Source organism: Colletotrichum jinshuiense, chromosome 3 (assembly GCF_051148585.1).
Source record: "Colletotrichum jinshuiense chromosome 3, complete sequence".
NCBI lineage: Eukaryota > Fungi > Ascomycota > Sordariomycetes > Glomerellales > Glomerellaceae > Colletotrichum > Colletotrichum jinshuiense.
The window spans coordinates 1,140,930-1,162,915 of NC_139310.1; the positions used below are offsets into that span (position 1 = coordinate 1,140,930).

Sequence of the window (21,986 nt, forward strand, 5' to 3'; positions counted from 1 at the left end):
TCTATCTTGCTCGAATTTCTGTTAATTTGCTTGGTTATACTTGTGCTATTAATGAAGGATCTGTAGAGTCGTAAACTGTGACCAAATATTGTGTCTAGTGCGGCAAGCAGCATTACAATGGCCCTCGATAAGTTTGATATTCAACGATTACAAATTTTGGAAAGCCATGTTCAAATCACTAGCAAATCGAGGCTCTGCACGGCGATCGACGCTCCGTAGCTATGGCGGTATGCAGCCCCACTAAACCCCGGACCTCGGACTTCTTGGCATTGCCGAGGTGCGAGATCGTAGCCGGAGTAACATACGGAAACAGTACGTAATTTTGCGTACCTGTCTCAAAGAAAAAGACAGAAAAAAATGAAGAAGAATAAACACCGATGGCTTGAGAGCATGTCGCCAAGGTGTCCCCATTATCAGAGAGTTTTCGGATGCCCTGCCATTCACTTTATATAGTTAATGAGAATAAACTCTTGAGACATACAGCGAAATCTTACAAAGATTGTCAATTTTCATACTGAGCAGCTAGATGCAGTTGGGAACTATCGGCCGAGAACAAGCTTTCAGGGGCCTCTACCCCATGTGTCTCATCCGAGCCAGCTGGGCATATTGCCTGGCTACCCGATGGGGCATGGCTTTATCCTGCAGGCCTTTCCAAATACGCGTGGTGGCTTGGAATGGAACTAAAACACGTGGGATGATGATTCATAGACTTACACTGAACATTGTAAAGATCACTTCATGACTTTACTCTCTGATTCCAACAGAAAGTTTTGTGATGTTGAGGTAGCCTTATGTAGTTACAGCACGCTGAGCTGGTTTGTGCCATATGCGAGATGAATAGTAGGGTAAAATCCAGTTGATGCCTTATGAAATTTGTGTTCCAGCCTCCAAAGGGTTTGATGGACAAGTTCGATTACATGTGAATGCTGAGGCCCATGCCCCACCCACACGCGTCGTTAAGGGGCAAACAGCCACGATGACTAGTTTGGTAATCCGTTCTGAGCCCTGTTTTTCGATCTGTGTTTTGGTACCCGCCCTGGGCAGATCGTTTGGGCTGGCTGTTATGCATGACAGATCCCGGTCACTACTACAGGAACCATGCCTCCCTAATAATAAAGAACCAGCTTGTGATGTCAAATGTCTCGTATATATCCAGGCCCCCATCACGATTTTCAGCTATTGTCAACTTCGACAAGCTTATTGTTACAACGCTTTTAGGCGGATACTGAATAGTAACAGCGAAGATGATCCAACAACGAGGTACGTAAGCCATTCATGCAATTTTTCATAGTAAGCCCATTAACTAATATTGCTCTTGCAGGTAGCTTCGGCTACACCGACCCCAACTTCGTGAACCCAGGAGGAAAATGGGATACACCAGTAATCATCTACGGCTACACCCCATCCTTCGTACTCGCCATTCTCGCCGATTCCCTCTTTTTCCTTCTCCTTCTTATCCACACGTGGCAGGTTGTCCGCTATCGGAGTTGGTACTTCGTCACATTTCCTATTGGCCTTCTTTTCGAGATTGTTGGTTACGTGGCTCGATCCCTATCCGCAAAAGCCAACCCATACAACCTCATCTACTTTATTCTTAACTACTTCTTCATCGTTACCGCGCCCGTTTTTCTTGCCGCCGGTATTTACACAATTCTCTCGGCACTAATACATCGCCTTGGACGGCAATTCTCACCGCTGCCACCCAAGTTCGTTCTATGGTTCTTTATCACATCGGACGCCATTGCAACCATCACCCAAATTTCGGGTGCTGCGCTGATCGGGGTCAAACAGTCGCGGCGTGAGGATCCAACGACTGCCAACAACATATTGCTTGGCGGATTGGCATACCAGGTCTTTTCCATGGGATTCTTCGTCATTACGACATCGATTTTCCTCTTCAGGGCAAGACATCTTGTCAGAGAGCACAAACTCACAACATTTGCGGCGGCATTTTCGGCGGCTACGCTGCTTATCTACCTGCGTACCTGTTTCCGTCTTGCAGAGACTGCCGAGGGCCTCGGAGGTAAACTGTATTCGAACGAGATATTTTTCGGTGTCCTAGAGTTTGCTCCTGTTGTTTTGGCAGTGATTCTGTTTGCCATTTGGCATCCTGGTCGTTGTGTTGCCAAGAGAGTCTCTGGAGAGCTTGGCGATGTTGAGAAGACGCGGGTGCGCAGCCACGACTCGGTTCTGGTTCAGAAATGACCAGGTTGATAAACAGAAGAACGCGTCCTTGTTTACAATTTCATTGCCGCAACAGCCTTAAGGCTTTGATGTTTCATAAAGTTTTCTAATCGTAATGCATACTCGTTGTCTCATTTCTCCTTGCATCAACTGCTGCCCATAACCGTTTTTCCAACTCTGAGCCCTCTTCCATGATGGCCTGCCCAAAGACGCCAAAACCAGGAATTATTTTTGGCTTTGACTCTAGAAATCGCTGGCGCGCTTTCATCGTCCAATCCACCAGCTTTCCCATGTCGTAGCTCTGGCAAAGACGCCTTTCCATGGCTCTCCGGGACTTTAACGCTGGCCGGTAAGGCATCTTGTTGATGGTCGTTTCTACATCCCTGGCCATAGTAACAAAGCCCATAGGAACGTCGTCCAACTCTTTGCACGTTGGATACGCCTTCAGCACTGTAGCTATTGTCTCAAACGTGAGTATGAGGAATCCTTCCAGCCATTCTTTAGCGGCATCCCTCCCACCTTCCTCCATGAGGCCTTCGACCCCGAATAGTACCCGCTGATGCTTGCGAAACTTGACACTGTCGAGCTCGGTATCGAATGTAAAACCTGGTAGGCTGTGAAGGACTGCCCGCAGTGGATGTTGAACGCGATATATGGCGTAGGACTGTAGAGCAGAGGCGGCCGGCGCGCTACCTCCAACCAGGAGGCGATCTAACTCAGAAGAAAGCCTCGAATCGGCGGCTCTGCTTTTCCACTTTCTGGCTCTTTTCTTCTCGATCCCACCCGGGGAAACCCTTGACGGGGTCGCTGGGCTTTTGGCTTGACTAGCGCGCTCTCGAGAACCCCATCTTACTTCATGGGCACTTTGTCGTTCCTGCCTGAGCTTGGCTTGCTCTATTGATCGATCTGGGGTTGATGTCAAGGCCGCTAGTTGATCTGCAGGCTTACTTGTAGCCGAGATCTTTTGCTCAGGTGCGGCTGCCACTGACTCAGGACAAGGGCGAGAGAAGGTTTCAGTGAAGTTGAGTTGGGTTTGACCGCCATCCATTTGCATCTGAATATCTCCCTGCTGAATGCCGAAGCGCGCCATTACCAAAAATAATTTGACTAGGATTTAGGCCGTCAAGTTAGGTTAGGGAACTTTGCTGCCGGTGGGATGTCATCGATGCCTTAGGCGGTGAGGCCGTTTTTCTTTTTTGATCTGGCAAAAGTCGTTAGTACTCTGGAGTTTCGTTAAGGAGTACTGCCTCGTTAAGTGTGAAACAAATCGAAAGGTGATTAAAGGTAAGCCAATGCAGCAACAGACCTGTCAGTGACGGGAGGTTAGTGGGATGCTAACTCGAGGCGGCGTTGAGATGGACAGAATCGGATTGTTTCAGTCCCATCGGGAAAAAGTCAGAAATAAGCTTGCGGGTAGGGCTGCGGGATATGTGGGTCTCTGGTTCCTCGTCCCCACGGCTAGGAAGGTATGAGTAAATGAGAGCCTGCACAATGACGAGTTATCTTCAAAGATGAAGTGGGAAGTTTTCCGATCAGTGTCATTATATTTATAATTTTAACCACAAATCTTTAATATGGTCCCTGAAAGACTACCTTGAAATTTTGATATATCAAGAACCGTGGTCTAGGAAGCAAAACTTGATGCAAATCGTTGATTACTATTCTTAGTGAAATAATGTATCTGGTACAAGGGCTGAGCTAGACTTCTTGACGATTAAAAAACACTCCCAGGTCATTGGGGACCACAATAAGGCTTGAATTGCTGTCGAGGTAGTGCCAACGGTCGTACTTCTCCGGGGTTGGAGCGGCAGGCTCTATCCTGCTTTCAGCAGGAATGCCGAACTTTTCCGTGGTTAATCCCTTTTGGATGAAACTCTTCTTTACATCTCTACGGGATGTCTGGTTGTAGTTGATTTCATTGGAATCAACATCGCCACGAATCAGATCCTCCCAGGTCTTGTGGCTTTCCTCGATAACGCTCTGCATATGGGTTACGTTCTGGTACCAGTCACCAACGATGTTGATAACTGAGCCGCCTCGAGCTACTTTATAATGCTGTGCCCGAATTAGTTGGAAATTGAAAGCTAGCACAATTTACGATCGAGGAAAATGTAAGTGGCCTCAGACACAGAGAAAAGAGTTGGGCGGATGCAACTTACGGTCCACCAATCTCGAAATGTCTTGATTGTTCCAGGGCGGTACTTTTCAACGTCCTCATACGCTTCCGGGATATCAGCCTTCCGTCTATACTGAGCAAACTGATTTCTGATGTACTCACAGTTCACAAGTGGCGCGAGTGGATCGTTCACATCAATTGCGAGTATTTTCCAATCCGTTTCGTTGTCCTAGCAGAATCTTTTATCAACAAAAGCTGATTGACAGATTGTTGAAAAATCACTCTGGAAGACTCACATCAGCCAAGGCAAGACCGCCAAGAATCTTGACTTGTTTCACTTGACCAACGTAACCGCGACTGAAAACCTTGTCAGAGCCGAATATACGTATCCAGGGGATCTGTAACTTACTTTTGTCCGATATCGAAAAGATCTACCGGATCATTATCCCCTATCAACCCAGTGAAGCCGTGCTTATAGTTGGGGCTCTCCCAGGTTTGTGGAATGGATCCATAGATGAACGGATATGATTTGTGAGGCCACACATTTTCGACAAATCGAGGGGCATCATTCAAAGAGTCGTGGACAATGGGATCTGAAATGAATGGTCAGCCAAGATTTCACGGTTGAGGCCAGAAACCTCACTCAATGGTTCATCCCTCTTGAGCTCTATCTTGCCACCTTGCCAACGAGGTACCTCGACAACGACGTTGACAATTTGTTTATTGCTCTCGTCCGGCCAAAGGGGCACGTCATGCCAAAATGAAATTGGGTCACCGTTCTTTTCCAGCCATATCCTCCAATCCTGTCGGAAAAGTCAGTAACTTCTCAAAGGATATCAAAACCAAATAGGGCAAATACTTTAGTGTTGCGTGCACCCACTTCTCTCAAACTCAGCGCGTTATAGTCGAAATCGCGAGGAGGCATGGATGCGGCGTCGCTCACCAGCAACAATGCCGCGAGGCCAAGGACGCAACTTTTCGATACCATGGCTTTGGTTCGATAACGAAACCGACGTGAAAAAAATTCAATTATGTTATCATTAGAGAGAAACACAGCAGCAGCAGGAGTGCCGAACAACTAACGGTTTTTGTATTTCATATGTGGCGAACACAACGCCAATGAACGCGAGGGCTGAAAAGGGGTGTGATGTGGCGGGGGCAAAACAAGGACACAACCTGGCATGAAATTATCCATGAAATACTCTGAAGAAAACATTGGATGAAAGATTAGATTGGAGATTTTGCATAGCGATCCAAGGATCTTGGGTGCCACTGTTGATGAGTTGGTGCGGGGTTGGTCTGGGCGAGCCAAGGATACAGGGTTCATGAAACAGACCAATGACGCGGGAATGCTCCGCACGTGGTAATTGGATAGCTGATACAACAATTGAAAGGGAGATGTGTTCCTCATCAGTGACCAGGATTTCAATACTGCACGACAAGTCGCTAAATAACTTGTAAAAGAGGCCAGTGGATAGGGACTGCATGCGCAAACTATTATAAATAATGTAACTATCTTGGAAACACTGATCTGTCTCCTTGCCTCTGGTTATTTACTCTGCTGGGACATCATTTTCTGAAATTGAAGGAACTGTTGAACCTGTTGCATATCAAAAGGCAGCCCGGCGGCGACAGTGGGATGAGCCGCCTCAACTGAATCGGCCGTAGTGCCCATTCCAGAATGTGATTTCTTCCCTTTTTGGTCGTCATCCGAATCCTCGCTGTCTGATTCAGACTCAGAATCATCATCGGATTCTAAATTCTGCATGGCTTGTCTCCCAATTTGCGTTGGCTGTAATGGATACGCTGGCCGGTGTAGTGCAGTCAGAGGAACCATAGGTGTTGCCATGCTTGCGGTAAACCCATCGTCACGCATGCCCTCCCGTTTTGCTACGTCCGCTTCCGTTCCGAGGATATTGACCAAATAATCATCGAACTTTCTGAATCCTCTAGCAACGGTCTCGAACTGCTCTTTGCCGAGGATGGGCTTTGGCTCATCTGCCCCTCTTGACATGCTCTGGTGCTCTGTAAGGGCAATGGCGGTTTGGAAAGCGTTCCGGATTTGCCTTGTCACACAGTTAGCAGGTAGCAGTTAATGTTGAAGTGATGTGTACTTCAACGTGTCAGAGGGATATGGACTAACCTGCCATTCCATGTATCTCGGCATTCTTTCTCGAGTTCGCGAAAATGTTTCTTTGCGAACCTGAGAATTTCCTTATCCTTGATCTTGAAAAGAAAGCTGTTGCTTTGTTCTTGCTCCTCTTTGGCTCTCTTGATAAATTTTTCATACAGCTTGTAGGTTACGTCAAGGGTCAACCTTGGGTAGAACAACGACATTTGTATCCTAGACTTGAAAGCCGAGTCAATGGCCCCCACCCGATTTGTAGTTAGGAAGAGAATTCCAGCGTAGTATTCAAGACTTCTGAGAAATACGCTTGTGACAGCATTGTGGCGTAGGTCGCTTTTGGTCCGCTTAGCAAGGAAAACGTCGGCCTCATCAAGAAGTAGCACGCAGCCCCATTTATGCGCGAGTCGAAAGTTGTACTGGAGATTTGACTCTACCTCGGCGGCCGTCTCACCGATATCGCCGCAGGTAATGGGATACAACGGCCGCCTTGTATCGTCAGCCACACACTCAGCAGTTGACGTTTTTCCCACGCCTGGTGGACCATGTAGAAGAATAATGAGTCCAGCTCCCTTCCCTTTGACCAAATCCAACGCTGATCCAATACTTGGACTGACGGTGGCGGAGGAGTGTGATGCCCGTGTGTTCTCATGTGTTTTTACCAGCGCTCTAACTGTTGTTCTGTGGTCCTCTGGAAGGACTAGGTCGTCAAACCTATTCTCAAACACGACGTCGTGAAGATCTGCGACCCAGACTGTAACCCATTGCCTGGATCTTAACACAAAAGCATGGACGTAGGTCTGCATGAGCATCAAATCTTCATCTGTAAGATCCTTTTCTCGAAGGGGTCCTAACATCCCGGCCATGTTTCGATTAAACATCTCAGCATCCATGTCATCATAATCCAAGTCTTTGAATATGGCATCGCTGCCACAGCATGCCTCGTAGCGATGTCTACACCAGGAATCTTCGACTGTCTCTCTTTTATCTCTCTGGGTAAGTTCATCTGTCGAAATGTTCGGCTTGAGTCGCCATTCAGGTTTCACCGCTGTTGCGAGAGACATGTCGACAATGACCTGCCCGTCGATTTCGTGAGATGGTTCGTCCAAAGTTTTCCCCATTACGAGCTTGTGGCAGAATGGGTTCCTTGTTACTTCCAAGAAACCCTTGCCTCCTTCGACAAACTTCGCTCGTAGCGCTTGTTCGTTGGGGTCGAATCTCAGTGGGTAAACAGCCAAATTTGTGATTGCTCGACTGCCATGGAAACGTTTGATAGTAATCTTCTCCAGCTTCGGGATGTAGGAAGATCCGTTGGTTCCAATGCTTATACAATCAACCACAAATCCGTCCAGGCGGACGGGTTTATCGTCTTTCTCGCTCGGTTCTGTCTTGGGATTGAAGCTGAGAGGCTCACGACCACCTGCAAGATTGATGACCCGATACGCATGGTTTTGATCGGATCGAGTGACGACAATAGCACCTCTCTCGAAAAGATGCCAAAGGTCCCCATACTCAATTTCCTCTGCTGTGCCGTCCCTAATCTTCTGTCGCAGCTCGAAAGTCGAGCGAAGGTCCTCATCTAAGAACTTCACGAGATACTTTAAGTCTTCCAGAAGATCCTTGTCATCGAACTCGCGCTCATTGACCCTCTGTGACCGTGCCAGATTGCCGTTTTGGTTAGAATTTGAAGCAGTTTCCTGTAAGGCTTTTGTCTCCATTTCAGCCTCTAGATCTTTGAGGCTTTCTCTAATTGCGGCATCGTTCTTCACAAAGAACTTGAATGGACGGAGGAACGTGACCCCACTGTAGACCTTTTGTTCATCAACTCTGTTTGGTTGCGCCAGTGATAACGTAGACCTTCCAGTCAATTTTTCCAAATGCGATAGGAGTGGTTGAGACCGAATTCTCAATCTCTCTGGAGTACGCTGAGAGTCACCTCTCGGTCTGCGACCCGACTGTGCATGTGGCTCAGCTAGCGAATTGGGTGGGCCATTGTCATTTAATGGTCCAGCTTCAGCTTCCAGGGTTGAATTTCTGGGAGCAATCGTGTCGGATATTTGGACCTCCAAGGCTGGTTGCTCGGTCGTCGGCATGAGGACCGATTGACGGGTAACGCGGAAACGGTTCATGCTTGATCTCAGCAGCTCATGTCGATGAACGGGCAGTTTGAGCTTTACAGGTGCTTTCCAGTCTTCCCCAAGACCATAAACTATAGCTTTCAAGGATTGCAGCTCTTTTTCAAGTTCTTCGATTCGCATCGTGGTGAAGGTATTGTGAAGAACAGATTGTCTTGCCCTTGTTTTGAAATGTCCCTGGCGCTTCGCATTCTCAAACACTTGGTCGCCCACAATATCCCACTGTGAGTGAGCAGCTTTTCTTTCCACGTCAATGGCGTCTTCCTCGAGTTCTTCTATTGATGGCAACATATTGATATCCACAGAACGAGGCGCTTGAGGCTTATCAACAGCGTCGTTGGTGGCAGGCTTTGTTGCATGGTCCATAGGGCTCAAACCATTCTGCTCAAGAGAGCATGTACCATCGCCTGTTTTAACATTTCCAAGAGGCTCTTCCATCGTGAAAGAGGTATTTCTTTGCGATATCTGCTGCAATTCTGGTGGCATGGCAATATGTAGTAACCATATAGTGAAGAAGAGTATTGCAAAAAAAAAAAAAAAAAAAGCTATAAGTGAGATGAACTGCCTGGAAATCAGCGAACACAAATTTTAAATGTGAAACCAAAAGTCTGAAAATTGATTGAGAAAATTTTGCTCCGGCGTTGGATATTGAAGTAGGTTGCAACCATCGGTCACTTGGCCTCATATTCTCCCACCCCTCATTTCGGTAAAAAGAGGCACGAAGGCTCAGCCATGAAAATCCTTCTATTATTGGCTTTTACCCTGTCACTACGATACCCCTGTGTCACGCTATTGATGTGTGAAAGACTGGGTGCGGCCGTCTTACCGCCAGCCTGCTTCTAGCTTACTGCAGCTGGGCCAAGTGAGCGCAAGGCCACCCAATGGGATATATCGCTGTATGCATGTAATACGGTAACAGTCGCCACTGAAAGTACCATGTGATATTTTGGTATGAGCTCATTTTAGCATGGATGCTTCCTCGGAATTTTTATCTAAGATACTCCAAAAGACTGTCCGGCGGGAAACGGGCTTTTCCTCGACTATCTTGACTTCCAATGCGCCTGACTCCAATTGACGTCCCTGCACTGATTTACAGTGATCTGAGATCTCATTACATGCTTCATTTTTACTTTGTATACGCCTCGTATTACTATGCAGGACCATGACAGAATGCTTTTTCTGAGCTCGCGGGATCATCGCCCCGCAAACGAGGCTGTTGTATTCATGGAAACCCACGTTGCTTTGCCTGACCAACCACTTCCGATATTCGATGAAAGAAGCCAAAGGTTTTGTTCACTAGATGAAGCTTTTAAAAAACAGGAAGAAAGGTTTTCAATTTTATCCAAGATTATGCTTTGAACTTGGCTAACAGAAAACTGCGCAGGGAAGCTTTGTGGAGGGAAGTTGACGGGGAGAAAGAGTGTCTTTTCACTTTAATGGAACAGGTACAACAGAAGCTCTCAAAAAGAAGAGTTGGAACCTACAAAGCTCAAGAACAAACCGAAACCGATATACGGAAGTGCGATTGGGGTCAAGTCATGTCAGAAGTTGATCGGTCGGCGCAGCGTTGGAAGATGAGGCCAGAGAAACAGGGCAGAACCATGATTTTCATTGACCGGATCGGCACCTACTCTGCTGCTTTAGAAGCCTGGTTAGGTCTACTGCCGATGGGAGATTACGGGTCGAGGTACAGTTCTTTCATTTGTCGGTAATGTCTGCATATTGCGCGGTTTGAGAGCGATTCTTACAAAATAATCATGTGAAGCATCTGCGGAGTTTTCAAATTGGCTATCGGGGTAAGTTCAACATTCACATGTATGGGACTGGCCAAAAGTACTACAAATGTTTTGTTAACGTTAAATGATGAAGGCTGCAGGCCAGTACAGCAGCACCGAAGACGCCATATTCGAAGCATTGTCCGAGATCCCCGAGATCATGGACAATGCAAGACAGTATGTCGAAATGTATCGGCAAATGAGAGGACACCGCCTAGACCAGCGAAGTTTTGAACTATTCCGGGCGGTATTGAGGGCACTTACTCAAATAATGCAGTTCTTCGCGGATGGAAAACTAAGTGAGTAACTCACAGTGCACAATTTTTTAACTCACTGAATGGTTATAAATGAAGCTGTCTGACAATGGTGCAGAAAAAATATTACAACCGGTGTTGCAACAGGGGGCCTACAAGAGCGATTTAATGGCCAGCATAGATACTGTCAGGAAGCGAGCTCAGGCTTTTAAAGATGAAGCTCAGCAGTGTCATGCCCAAGAGACCCATGGGCAAACACGCCTTCTATCCAACGTTAACGACCGGGTGGAGCACTCTGACCATGCTTTACAGAGAATTCTCAAACTGCTGGAAACCCATCCTCTTTTTCACTCATTTGGCTCCGGTATTTGACCCTCCCCCTTCTTATACTTGCCTCCACGTCTTGATTGCTCGTCCAGGGTCATCTGATCGCGCCGTGATATCTTTAATCTAATTAAACTCGATATAACCATAAAAATCCAGAGCTAACATTGAACCTTTCTTCTTGAGATCATGAGCCATCTCCTCTCAGGATATCTAGTTACGATAGGGTGAATGCGGATCCTGCAGTACCTGGGAAAGATGCAGAAGAGTCCTTTTTACAAGCAGCTTCTGCTACGATTACAGGGGTTCAAGAACAGAGAACCAAAGAGAGAGCCCAGGAAAAAGCAGAAGCCGAGGCTTCGCGACAGAAACTGCTGCAGCATTTACAATACGACCCGGATATTCTTTCCCACGACATTTCCACTTGCCTAGAACTTGGCAATCAGCTGGAGCAGAAAGGAAAATCAAAGGCAGCAGCCATGATTCGACATGAAAAGTTCAGATCGTTCATGCAACAAACCCACTCCTCGGCGTACCTTCTGGTCAATGGACGAGACGACGTTGCCTCTACTGACGGCATATCTCCACTTAGCTTTGTAGCCGCTGAGTTAACACGAATTTCCCGATCAACGTTGGGTGACCCCAATTCTTTGTTTGTCGTCAATTACTTCTGCGCCGCTCATCGTTCGTCACCTCTAAACGATCCTGCGGTGGCCTTCCAGTCATCAGCGACCGGTATGATGGCAAGTCTCGTAGGTCAGCTTCTTAGCCAAATGATCGAAAAAGGGCTTCAGGTCAACTTCTCAATCATGAACGATTCCAGGTGGCGAAAGCTGGAGAGGCTCGGACCTAAAATTCTTTGCAAGCTGTTTGGGGAGCTAGCAAAGCAAATGCCTCCCGGTTGTGTGCTTCTGTGCGCCATTGACGAGGTCTGTTTGTATGAAACACAACTGTTGGAATTTCAGACGACCTTAGTCCTGGAAAAGCTAGTGCGCCTAGTCAAGAAGATGGAAAACGGGCCGCAGATCTTCAAGCTGCTTGTGACTTGTCAAGATCGAGCTTTGGGGATATCCAAGTACTTCTCGGCCAACACTCTTGACTTGCAGGAAAGCGTCGACGAGGATGATTCGGCTGAGTGGGCTATCGGTTCATTGACTTATTAGGGACGCTAATTCAACCGAATTTATAGTAATCGGAAGATGAGAAGTTGCTTGCTCTGAATTCTGCAGTGACGTTCTGAAGTTTTCGTTATATATTCAACTCAAAAATGCGGCAAACTGCGCAAGGACTGTAAAAACTGTTTGCATAGTCCATGAAAACACACAAAGGCAACAACAAACAAAAACTGGTGCACCAAGAGATCTAGCTCAACCAACCCCCAACATCACCCCTTTTCAAAGCTGCATTCTTCCGAGGCGTGATTTATTCATAGAGAGACTTATGAGGACCTTGTTATGAATAATAATTAAGGAACAGTGGCTAGAGACAGACAGAAGCTGCAATGTTTTGATCCTGCTGCCATCATCTTGAATTGGGCTTTAGGGCATAAACTTTGAAAGACCCTATAGAGAAGTTAGTTGATGAGCATAGTAGATCAGTTGTCGTATGGACTTTCCCGCCCAGTCGTTCAAGTCGGTTACCCCTAGTGAAATAGCTAAGGCCTTTGCTTTGCTTGGCTCAAGGGTTTCCTCGTCCTAATAATATCATGTCAGTTAATTGTATTAGAGAAATGCTTGATTCCTCCAGTTCATAGACTACCTTATCCTCCTCCTGCAATTCACAGCAAGAGATTTTATCCTTTATAGGAGTACTGGCGCCGCAGCAAGACGTTTCTTCACTTGCCGTGGTAAAATACACGTTCAGGTCATTACGGCTATCCACGATCACAACCTCTTGTCAAACATCAGTTGAGCTCCACAAAACGGCAGTGGAAGGGTTTTACTCACCGACAAAGCCTGCATTTCTTAAATATGTTTCGTATTCGCTAACCTGGCTAGCTCCTGCGACACATCCGACATATAGCACCACGCTCTTCTTGATCTCTTCTGTTAACTCTTTGCGTGCCAGAATGTCACTGACAGCAGCTCGTCCTCCTGGCTTTAGAAGTCGGAAAATCTCATGAAAAACTTGGTGTTTTTCTTCTTCGGGGACGAGGTTAATGACGCAATTGCTGATGACGCAGTCGGCGATGTTATCAGGCAGTGGGATAGATGTGATGGTGCTCTCGATAAACTGAACATTCTCGACTTGAGATCTCGCGGCGATTGCTTTGGCCTTTTCAACCATGTTCTGCAGGATATTATCAAATAAATGCTCATTTTGGGTAGTGGGGTGCTATTAACCTTGTTCATGTCAACCCCAATGGCTTTGCCGGTATACCCCACTCTCTTCGCAGCAGTAAAAATATCGAAGCCGGCACCAGATCCAAGGTCAATCACCGTTTCGCCCTGCGCATATTAGTGGTCCTTCACAACGCAGACACAGATGAGAAGTACATTTCTCAGATTCGCAAGAGCAACAGGATTACCACAACTCAGACCTAGATTTGCGCCTTCCGGAATGCCTTTCAATTCTTCTTCGGTATAACCAAAGGCTTTCGCCACAGCTTCCTCGTACTGACCGGTGCTACTCCTGGTGACTGAGCCGTATCGTTTGTTGACCTGGTCATAGATTTGATTGGACTCCATCATACGTCGAGCTATTCAGAGTGTTGAGCTTATGTATAAGAATCGTCCAAAGAACCCTCATATTACTGGGTTGTAAGCAACGAAGTCTTTATGGATGCTGCAGTTCTGTATTTATCCATAAACTTGTGGAATCAGTTGCCAGTATGGGACGTATAGCATCACGTAGGGGGCCAGCCAATCACAAGCGCAGAGTGACATTTCTGATTTGAAATCACGTATCCTGCAGGGTACTCAATGGTAAGGAATGCGGGGAGTTGATTGGTGATAGACTTGGTAGATTATCATTCGTACAATTGCTGCCAAATCGCCCATTCCTGTATTGCATGCAAGTGATATTCTACTTAACGATCTACTTCAGCATGATTCACGTGCTTGTTAGCCTTGTCTGGCGAAATAGAATGTCCCTCATCACGAAACAGAATTTCCCAACGGATACAATTCAGATTTGAAAGTGACTTGATCTATCTTAGCTAAGTGGGCTACACGAAGTCAACTTATACAGGCCGGCTTCGTGTGGGGCGACCGCTGACTTCGCCCGGGCCGGGCCGGTCGCCGTGGCTAAGGCGGTCTGCCGGGGCAGAATGATGAGCAACAGCCTCACGCTGCTCGCTCTGCGACACCTATAAAGACCGTTCTTCTCTTCGTCTTCATGCACTCTCATGCTGAGAAACTGCTACCTTCTTTGAATTATCTCCAATTTCAGCGTCGGTCACCTGCGCAGAGTCGCCATCGAAAATGACAGCCATCTCTTCCAGTGTATGACCTCGGGTTTCAGGATAGAAGAAATAGATAATGACAGTTCCAATAATCAAGATGACAACAAAAACGAGGTAGTACTTCCATCCCATCGCTTCTAGGGCAATGGGATTCACAAAAACGTTGAAGAAGATGCCGAAATATGTGGCCATTTGTGTCAAGGCGGTGCCTCGGGCGCGGAGCTGGTATGGCCAAATCTCGGCAGGGTATGATACAATAAGAGGTGTGCTGTATACTGTTAGTATCTTTAGTTGAGGCCATGTAATCCGGGATAGATCTTACAAAGCAATGTCGTAGAATCCATAGTACAAGTACAGGAACGGCACAACAGCCAGACCGACAGATTTCGTCCCTGTTGTAGCGAAACCGCCCGATAAACCGGATATTATGGTAAAGCTAGAAAGCATGCCGAGGCAGCTAGTAAGGAATAGCGGCCGGCGGCCAAGTCGGTCAACTGAGACGGCTGCCGAGACAGCCCAAAACAGGTTCCAAATCTGTAGACAGCCGCTGATGAGAGTCTGATCGGTAACAGAAGTGATTCCAACTGTCTCCAAAACTGCAACTAAATAATATGAGACGACGTTATTGCCGTTCCACTGGGCGAAAAGACCCAAAGTAACAGAAATAAATGCTCTTCGTCTATTGCCTGGAGTGCTGCACATCTGCATCCAAGAGGAGCTGTTCGCTGCAGCCTTGTCATCCTCGATGGCTCGCTCAATCTCAGTCATCTCGAAATCGACGAGAATCGAGTTTTCGTCTCCGCCGGCATGGAACTTGGTCAGAATACTGCGCGCCTTTTCGATTTGGCCCTTGGAAATCAGAAATCTGGGTGATTCCGGGACGAGGAGGGCCGCAGGAAAGACGGTGAGCGGAATAGCAATTTGGAGCAGCGACGGGATTCGCCACGACCAACTACTCGCGTAATTCCGCGTTCCAAACGTCACCCAAGCCGCCAAGCTGCTGCCCACAAACCATCCTGTGTTGTAAAGTCTGCAAGTATCTAACTTAGTAACGTTCATAAAACTTGGGGGGAGCGACTCACGCTGTAAGAATGCCTCGGTGCGTGGGGTACGCCAACTCCGTGATAAGAAGAGGTGCAAGACCTCCCCACCAGGCACTTGGCTGACCGACGAAAATTCGACCGAGAATGAAGCCGACTTTGTTTGGCGTGAAGGCTTGAAGTAAACAACCGAGGCAGATAAAAAAGTAGCCAACGAACAGGCCCTTCTTTCGCCCCCAGCGGTTTGCAAAGTAGGCGACAGCTGGATAGGCAAGCATAGTTGAAAGCGAGTGGGCAGCGTTGATGAAACCAAGCCAAGGCCCGCTAGGATGGTCCATGAATTCAAACCATTGAGGCAAAGCCAAAAGGCCATTCATCATTGAGCCATCGTAACCGTTCGCTGCGCAGAGCAGTGCCAAGAAGATGCAGTAGAAGTTGAGCCAAAGGAGATGTCGTTGTTTGTACCAGGGGATGCCATCGTTTGGGAGAACAGCAGCAAGTTCTGGGCCGATGCCACTACCCTTCTCAGAGGTCTTCTTCGGCTTCCCGAACATGGCTTCTAGGAGTTCAAGTCGACTTTGAAAGGCATGTAACAAACAATACAAATACTAGGCGGTTACCAGTGGAATAAACTGAAAGCTGGAGGTCAAACTCCCTAACACAGCAGATGTTCTGCTTCACAGCCCTGAAGTCTTAAGTATGTCTTATGAGGGTGGTGTTGAATTGATCAACTGCCGAGTTTGGGGAATTGCAAGCGCCGGCTCCATCTCTAACCCCATGGACAGTTCCGGGGTAAATCTGGGGTAGCTAAGATGAACTTGCCCGCGGAATGTCGGTCAACCCGTTTTGACAGCTGCCAAGAACATGGGTTCTATTTCATTGCCCGTCTCCTCCCGAATGTAATTAACCAGGATTTTTTCTAATAGGAAGAAAACACTACCGACTTATAACAGCTTGCCTTGCTGCAAATTTGTAGCGTCGGAGCTCGCACTTTTATCATTATACCCAGTCTTTCGTAGTCCTTGCAGCCCGAGCCATTTGGAAGTAGCAAGAGGGGAGGACAATAGGTAAAATGAAACCGAAAGCGAGATGTACTGCACGAATGATACTGAAGGGTGAGCGGGCTAATCCGTCACGGAGCTGAACACCAACATTCAACATGACTTGACAAAGTGCGACATCGGTGGGGATTCCAATCAACAGGCATGAGAACCAAGGTTACGACTGGTTGACAGTGGAAACTTCAAGGTCCGAATATTAGCCGGTTCGGGGAGTATCGGGATGGTGCCCAGAGTCGTCATTCTGGCCAGGTCGTCTGAGCGGTCCGCGCGTTATACGGCCATGGGTTCAACGTGCACTTAGTCCAGGGGAAGTGGCGTCAATTCGGAAAATTATCGGTTACTGCCAATTGATGGCATTCCAACGGCCCACGACAGATGGGCCGTTTGCGGTTTGAGCGGTCCGGTATTCCGCCTTCTCTAGCAATCTTGAAAGTGCCTCTGATCGAAGTAGCTGCTGCCTCTACCAATATTCGTCGCCAAGAGTAACTACCTAGCCTTCATAATATTCCGAGAGTGTTTTTGTTCGCGAACCGATGACGTGACCATGCGGGGTGCGCATGTCAATCCCGGGCGGGAGGAGGGAAGGTAAATTGATTAACATTATCTTGGAGAATGCTTAAGCGCAACCCAACTAACTTCTATTTACTTAAAAGTAACATCAGGGCTGTTAATAAGCGCCGCCCTTCAGAATTCATAATTCCTCGTCGTTGGTATGTTAACACGACAGGTCAAAGACGGGCGTTGAGCTCCCAGATGGGGTCACGCCAAAAGAGATATCAGTCTGGGCTGTGTTCGCATCCAGCAGGGTGTACCACCAGACGTTGCGCTGACCAAAGAGGGCGCAGCCGACTTGAGACCAGTACGTCCGGGCGTTGTCGACAGATGCGACCGCGGCACCCTGTTGTGGGCCGACTGCAAATACAGGTTAGTACAAGGTACTTGGGGTTTCCACCAGACATCGTGAGACTGGTAGGACATGTGAGGGTTTGACTTACTATGCGGCCAGCCAGTCTCAGTGACGAAGACAGGCTTTCCACCTGCGACACTCTCCGTGTTGCCCACTGCAGACCAGAAGTTATCCGGCGCCTGCTCAATGGCGTTGGGCTTCGTCGACTCAAAGTAGGGAAACGAGTTGTGGCCCAGCCAGTCAACGGAGGCAGCGACGCCAGCATTTTCTGGGCGGACCCATGCAGTCCAGGTATCGACGTGGCCGATGGCCTTGCCCTCCAAAGCTGTGCCTCTGATCCAGTCACGGAGCCATCCGATGTACCCCTCAATCTCCGCACCAGTGGCCCCGACCCCAGCATTTGCGGCGACGCCGTCCGGACTGCTCCGGTACAGGTCTTCCGAGCCGACGGAGATACCGACGACGCGGTCGGTGAACGCCGTTCCGTATTGCTCCGCAGCGCGTAGCAGCGAGTTCAGCTCATTCTCGTAGTTGCCCCGGCCTGCACTCGCCCACAACCCGACGAGGATCGACGTGTCCGTGTCGATGGCGGCCTGGTAAGCCGAGATGGGATCATTCAGCGTCCCGCATTGAATGGAGGTGTAGAGGCGGGCCGAAGTGAAAGTGCCGGGGGTTCCAGCCAGGCCCTTTGCAGTGTTGAAATAACTCAAAAAGTCGTCGTACCCTCGGCAAGAGCCATCCTCATTCGTGGCGCCATAGTTGAATCCCTGCTGCACTTGGGCGAAGGCAGTGGTGGCCAGGCCGGCCGCGAAAGCACCTCTGATATACATAGTTGTTGTTGAAGTTGAAGGTATTGATCGAATAATGCTTCTGGAATGCTGAACGAACCCCTTTTCTTATATGGAATTTGCGCCGTACATTTTCTGCTTTTGGACCCTTCCGGAAGTGGTGGAATGGAATGTCTTTGTTGACGGAACCAACAAAAATAGAACCGATCGACACGAGCTCTTTGCATGACGTCGCTGGCGTGTGTTTTCGTGGACCTCGTATTTGCAAGCCAAGTGACTTACTTACCGTCACTCTCCAGTTTTCCATTGGATCAGTGAGGCGAAAAAATGCAACCGATACGGTCAGCGATCGACAGCTCAGCCTACATCTCCACTTACAGCGTCTGTTTAGGCCTTGCTTAGAGGGCCTAGCACCGTCATCCACAGCGGTTGATCCACTAATGAGGCTTGCTGGGCCATATTTCGCTCGTAATATTGACCCCATCAGGTGCTAACCACGTCGTAAAGCCCCAAAGTAGTCCATGCATATAGTAAATAGCACCTGCTCTTGCTGACAACTTTGCAGACTAGTTGCGCGATCGGTGACATGTTACGTGCGGGCAGAAGTCACAGTGCCAAGGTGACACTTGCTCAACGCTAAGTCGATGCCGGTATTTAGTGTGTTCTAGCTCCACGGGCAATGGAACTGTAGACACGCCGACTTAGACAGTCTCGGGAGCGATAGCAACCTCAACCACATTTGTGCAGTACGCGCGAAGCTGAAACTCGTGGCAACACCTCAGAAGGGAATCATGTGCTAGACAATTAGATAGTCATCCCTTAACATTTGTTTCATCAAGACTCTGTGGGCAGTGGCACATTTTAACAGAAAGATCAGGTGGTAGAAGGTGGAACTGGTGTAAATTTGCGAAAAATAAAAAGAAATCCGGGAACTCGGACCATCTACCAACCTTTCCACTCACCTGTATCCTAGTCTCTTCTAGAATGATTTTAACAAGCCTACGCACATATGGTCTTGCGAACTACAGGTGACGATTTCCATACACCTCCAGCGATGTTTTTCCAGAAGCATTAACGTCAAATGCCCCCATTGCACGGACACAGCTGCAGCCGCAAGACGTGCAACGTAGTTCTTCTGCGCTGTCACTCCTCCCGCTGGTACCGGGCCGTCAATCATCTCAGATCGGTTTTCTATTGATACTGCTGGGGAATCTTGATTAACGGCGGGGCAAGTGGTCTTAACGTACCCACGGAACAACTACCCCCCCCCCCCCTCTCGATGAGACCGCTTTCAGTGTTGCAAATATATCGAAGTCGCCCACCCATATCGAACCTTCATATACCTTCGCTAGTTTTTAAACGTATTCGCGCTTCATTTTTGAGCGTCGTGTTGACCGGGGCAGGGAGCAGGACTTTCACACGTCGTAAATGAGAGACGATTGGATGTATTGCTGAAGGGATCTTTGGCGGCACTGTCGATATGTCCAAAGCTTTGGGGCATTTTCAGAGCGATTTGACACATCATAGATGCCATACTAAATCGACATGCATCTCATTTCCACTTAATGGTAGACATCTACGTGGGTCGCTTACCGACCAAAGCCTAACCCAGCATCTTGACACATGGTTTAGAGTTGGGTGGGTTTTGTGGCTTGTTTTCCAAAAGTTCAAAACATGCCCTACGCATTCTGAAGAATCGTTTTTGAAGGACTTAACATGGTTTGTTTTTGAAGTGCAACTCCACCTCGAGAAAGATTCAAAGTGGTCGGAGGCTTCCTTGCAGTTTGGGCAGCTCAATGAGCGCCCCAGACCTCGAGGATAGGTCGTTGATCATTATTTAGAGCTTACATGGGATATTTTTTCAGCTTAAAATGCACAATATGCATTTCGTTCACTGGCTGTATATCTACGCGCAGCTACACAATAAGGTATTGTTTCTACATTGGTTGCCTCGGAAATATGTGTTCTATCACAACTCTAACTTTCAAAGAATCATTTAATACCGAATTTTTCCTCCGCTTTATGAACACATCAGTTTGGCGTTTGGCTGTTGATCTGGTCACCCAGCTGTGACAAATCATCGAGTGTAGTCGATTCACTTGGGCGAGTCCATCCTTCCAGGTATGGGAGTCTTTCCTCCTCTGCTTTAGTCAGTTTCCCGCCTGTGCAGATGAATTTTTCCATTCGGGGTCTAGTTTACTGACCGAAAAGAACACGGATCCATTCTGAACTGGCATCTGTGGTATTATGCACGCGGAATAGCTTCGAAATGGTGGCCATTTCAAGAAGGCTACCCGACTTCTGATTCTCCGTGACATGGAACTCGGGGTTTTCGGCCATGCTTGCCTGGAAACGAGCTTCTCTCGCTTTGGCAAAACTTGCTAGTGGAATTGGGTCTTTGGCAAAGAGTATGGACTTGCTTCCAGCCCAAATGGTTTCGTTGAAGCTCACATTGTCGCCAAAGTAGGCATCTGCGCGGCTCAAGCTAGCGTCGTGCTCAATGACTATAGGATTGTTATGTTAGTTCCAGGAAAATAAATGCATAAAACTCAACCAGTTATCTGGTACTTACAGTCTCCGTGTACCGCTATGTCATTCAGATGAAAGGTTTCGGGATTGCCCGTCGTCGATAACTTTAACGCTAACCCACCGAGGAACTCGCTCAGGCTAGAGTGAAGATTCACAGACTCGTTCAATGCCTTGGTCAGAATCTCCTGGGATATATTCCTTCCGTCTCGTGGAAGATATCCGTGGTTGGCAATAGCATTGAGACCTGGACATGGACTTCGACCTGCAATAGCAGTTGCCATTAGGCTTCTGTTTTGAAATAAATAAAGATTTTCGCATCGGTACTCACGATCACCCGCTTGAGGCTGAATCCACTCATTTTTTCTGCCATTGCACGATAACGAAGCGTCAACTCCCAAAGCGAGGTGTAGCAGCGGAAGGAAACTGAACATCCGCATGGCGTCGACTTGGGTGTAATGGCAGATGACTTATTTGTAAGGAGTGAGACACAGAAAAACAACAGGTTTCTCAAGATATTATGACGCCATTTTTTTTCTTGACCCTGAATGGAAATGAATCCTTTTATACAGATATTAAGTTTTGGACGTGCTCGGAAACCCGGCAGACAATTTCAAGTCTTGGCAACTGCCGAACATCCATCCAATTTCAAGATCGCCAGCCATGTAGTTGTTCTCTCTAGTCCGCGGATACCCGTGCCCACAAACCGAGTTCCGCTCGCGGCTTCACCGGATCACACAAGTCTGCATTGAAGTTGCAAAATTGTTTCCCGTACCTTTTCTATGCCAAGTTCTTAGCCGTCTCTATTTTGACGACAATATTGACGACAATCCCAGTGTTCACGGTCCGCGGGTTCCGAGTCCCAGAAATCCGGCTCGGCATGAGGCTACCCCTACCGATCCGGATCAGATGAACCTGAGTTTAAAATTCGGCGAAGTTGCTTTTTTCGCCGTCTCTCCTTTTTTTCGCCGCCTCTCCTTATGCCGCGGCTCTCGTCTTCTCCATTCTAACGATTATTAATCACGTGAATGGAGACCCTTCATTTGCTTAGCCACCACTATAGCTGTCATCCAAAGTTGGGACGAACTCACTAGCCATTAATACGGTAACTTTAAGGCAATTCCACAATGTACAAGCCTGTTGGCGGCTTTCGTTTTGATCATGATGAAGATAATTCGGAGTAGTCGGATGCTAGGTTGGGAACTTCTGGCCCACGGAGTGAGGTGATTCTGCGGATGTTGAACAACCCGAGAGGCCGGCACTGGGTATAAAGATCTTTGAGCCATGTCTTCCGCTATACACTATGATCCCTCATCAAGCGCATGATTACCGCACGCTCTATTGTAAA

General features: G+C 47.8%; 7 protein-coding genes across 7 annotated transcripts; 1 reads left to right on the forward strand and 6 right to left on the reverse strand.

The window, feature by feature from the left end:
* Positions 1 to 1,244: 1,244 nt before the first annotated feature.
* Positions 1,245 to 2,205, forward strand: EsH8_III_000336 (glycoside hydrolase superfamily; the record flags this gene model as incomplete). Its single annotated transcript, XM_083262061.1, has 2 exons — positions 1,245 to 1,260; positions 1,322 to 2,205. 2 exons carry the CDS (start codon positions 1,245 to 1,247, stop codon positions 2,203 to 2,205), a joined length of 900 nt encoding a protein of 299 aa, XP_083122548.1.
* A 1,677-nt stretch (positions 2,206 to 3,882) lies between these two features.
* EsH8_III_000337 (inorganic pyrophosphatase) lies at positions 3,883 to 5,288 on the reverse strand (the record flags this gene model as incomplete). The annotated part of the gene is made up of 7 exons (XM_083262062.1): positions 3,883 to 4,239; positions 4,344 to 4,405; positions 4,463 to 4,529; positions 4,597 to 4,657; positions 4,710 to 4,893; positions 4,944 to 5,103; positions 5,244 to 5,288. The coding sequence occupies 7 exons, from the start codon at positions 5,286 to 5,288 to the stop codon at positions 3,883 to 3,885; spliced, it is 936 nt and encodes a 311-aa protein (XP_083122549.1).
* Positions 5,289 to 5,849: 561 nt separating this feature from the next.
* On the reverse strand, positions 5,850 to 8,998 carry EsH8_III_000338 (uncharacterized protein; the record flags this gene model as incomplete). The annotated part of the gene is made up of 2 exons (XM_083262063.1): positions 5,850 to 6,366; positions 6,504 to 8,998. The coding sequence occupies 2 exons, from the start codon at positions 8,996 to 8,998 to the stop codon at positions 5,850 to 5,852; spliced, it is 3,012 nt and encodes a 1,003-aa protein (XP_083122550.1).
* Positions 8,999 to 12,851: 3,853 nt separating this feature from the next.
* Positions 12,852 to 13,600, reverse strand: EsH8_III_000339 (SAM-dependent methyltransferase UbiE/COQ5 family protein; the record flags this gene model as incomplete). Its single annotated transcript, XM_083262064.1, has 3 exons — positions 12,852 to 13,202; positions 13,256 to 13,360; positions 13,409 to 13,600. The coding sequence occupies 3 exons, from the start codon at positions 13,598 to 13,600 to the stop codon at positions 12,852 to 12,854; spliced, it is 648 nt and encodes a 215-aa protein (XP_083122551.1).
* Positions 13,601 to 14,247: 647 nt separating this feature from the next.
* EsH8_III_000340 (uncharacterized protein) lies at positions 14,248 to 15,910 on the reverse strand (the record flags this gene model as incomplete). The annotated part of the gene is made up of 3 exons (XM_083262065.1): positions 14,248 to 14,584; positions 14,639 to 15,346; positions 15,399 to 15,910. 3 exons carry the CDS (start codon positions 15,908 to 15,910, stop codon positions 14,248 to 14,250), a joined length of 1,557 nt encoding a protein of 518 aa, XP_083122552.1.
* Positions 15,911 to 17,132: 1,222 nt separating this feature from the next.
* Positions 17,133 to 18,154, reverse strand: EsH8_III_000341 (uncharacterized protein; the record flags this gene model as incomplete). The annotated part of the gene is made up of 2 exons (XM_083262066.1): positions 17,133 to 17,329; positions 17,413 to 18,154. The coding sequence occupies 2 exons, from the start codon at positions 18,152 to 18,154 to the stop codon at positions 17,133 to 17,135; spliced, it is 939 nt and encodes a 312-aa protein (XP_083122553.1).
* Positions 18,155 to 20,308: 2,154 nt separating this feature from the next.
* Positions 20,309 to 20,922, reverse strand: EsH8_III_000342 (uncharacterized protein; the record flags this gene model as incomplete). The annotated part of the gene is made up of 3 exons (XM_083262067.1): positions 20,309 to 20,616; positions 20,685 to 20,699; positions 20,763 to 20,922. 3 exons carry the CDS (start codon positions 20,920 to 20,922, stop codon positions 20,309 to 20,311), a joined length of 483 nt encoding a protein of 160 aa, XP_083122554.1.
* Between the last annotated feature and the right edge of the window lie 1,064 nt (positions 20,923 to 21,986).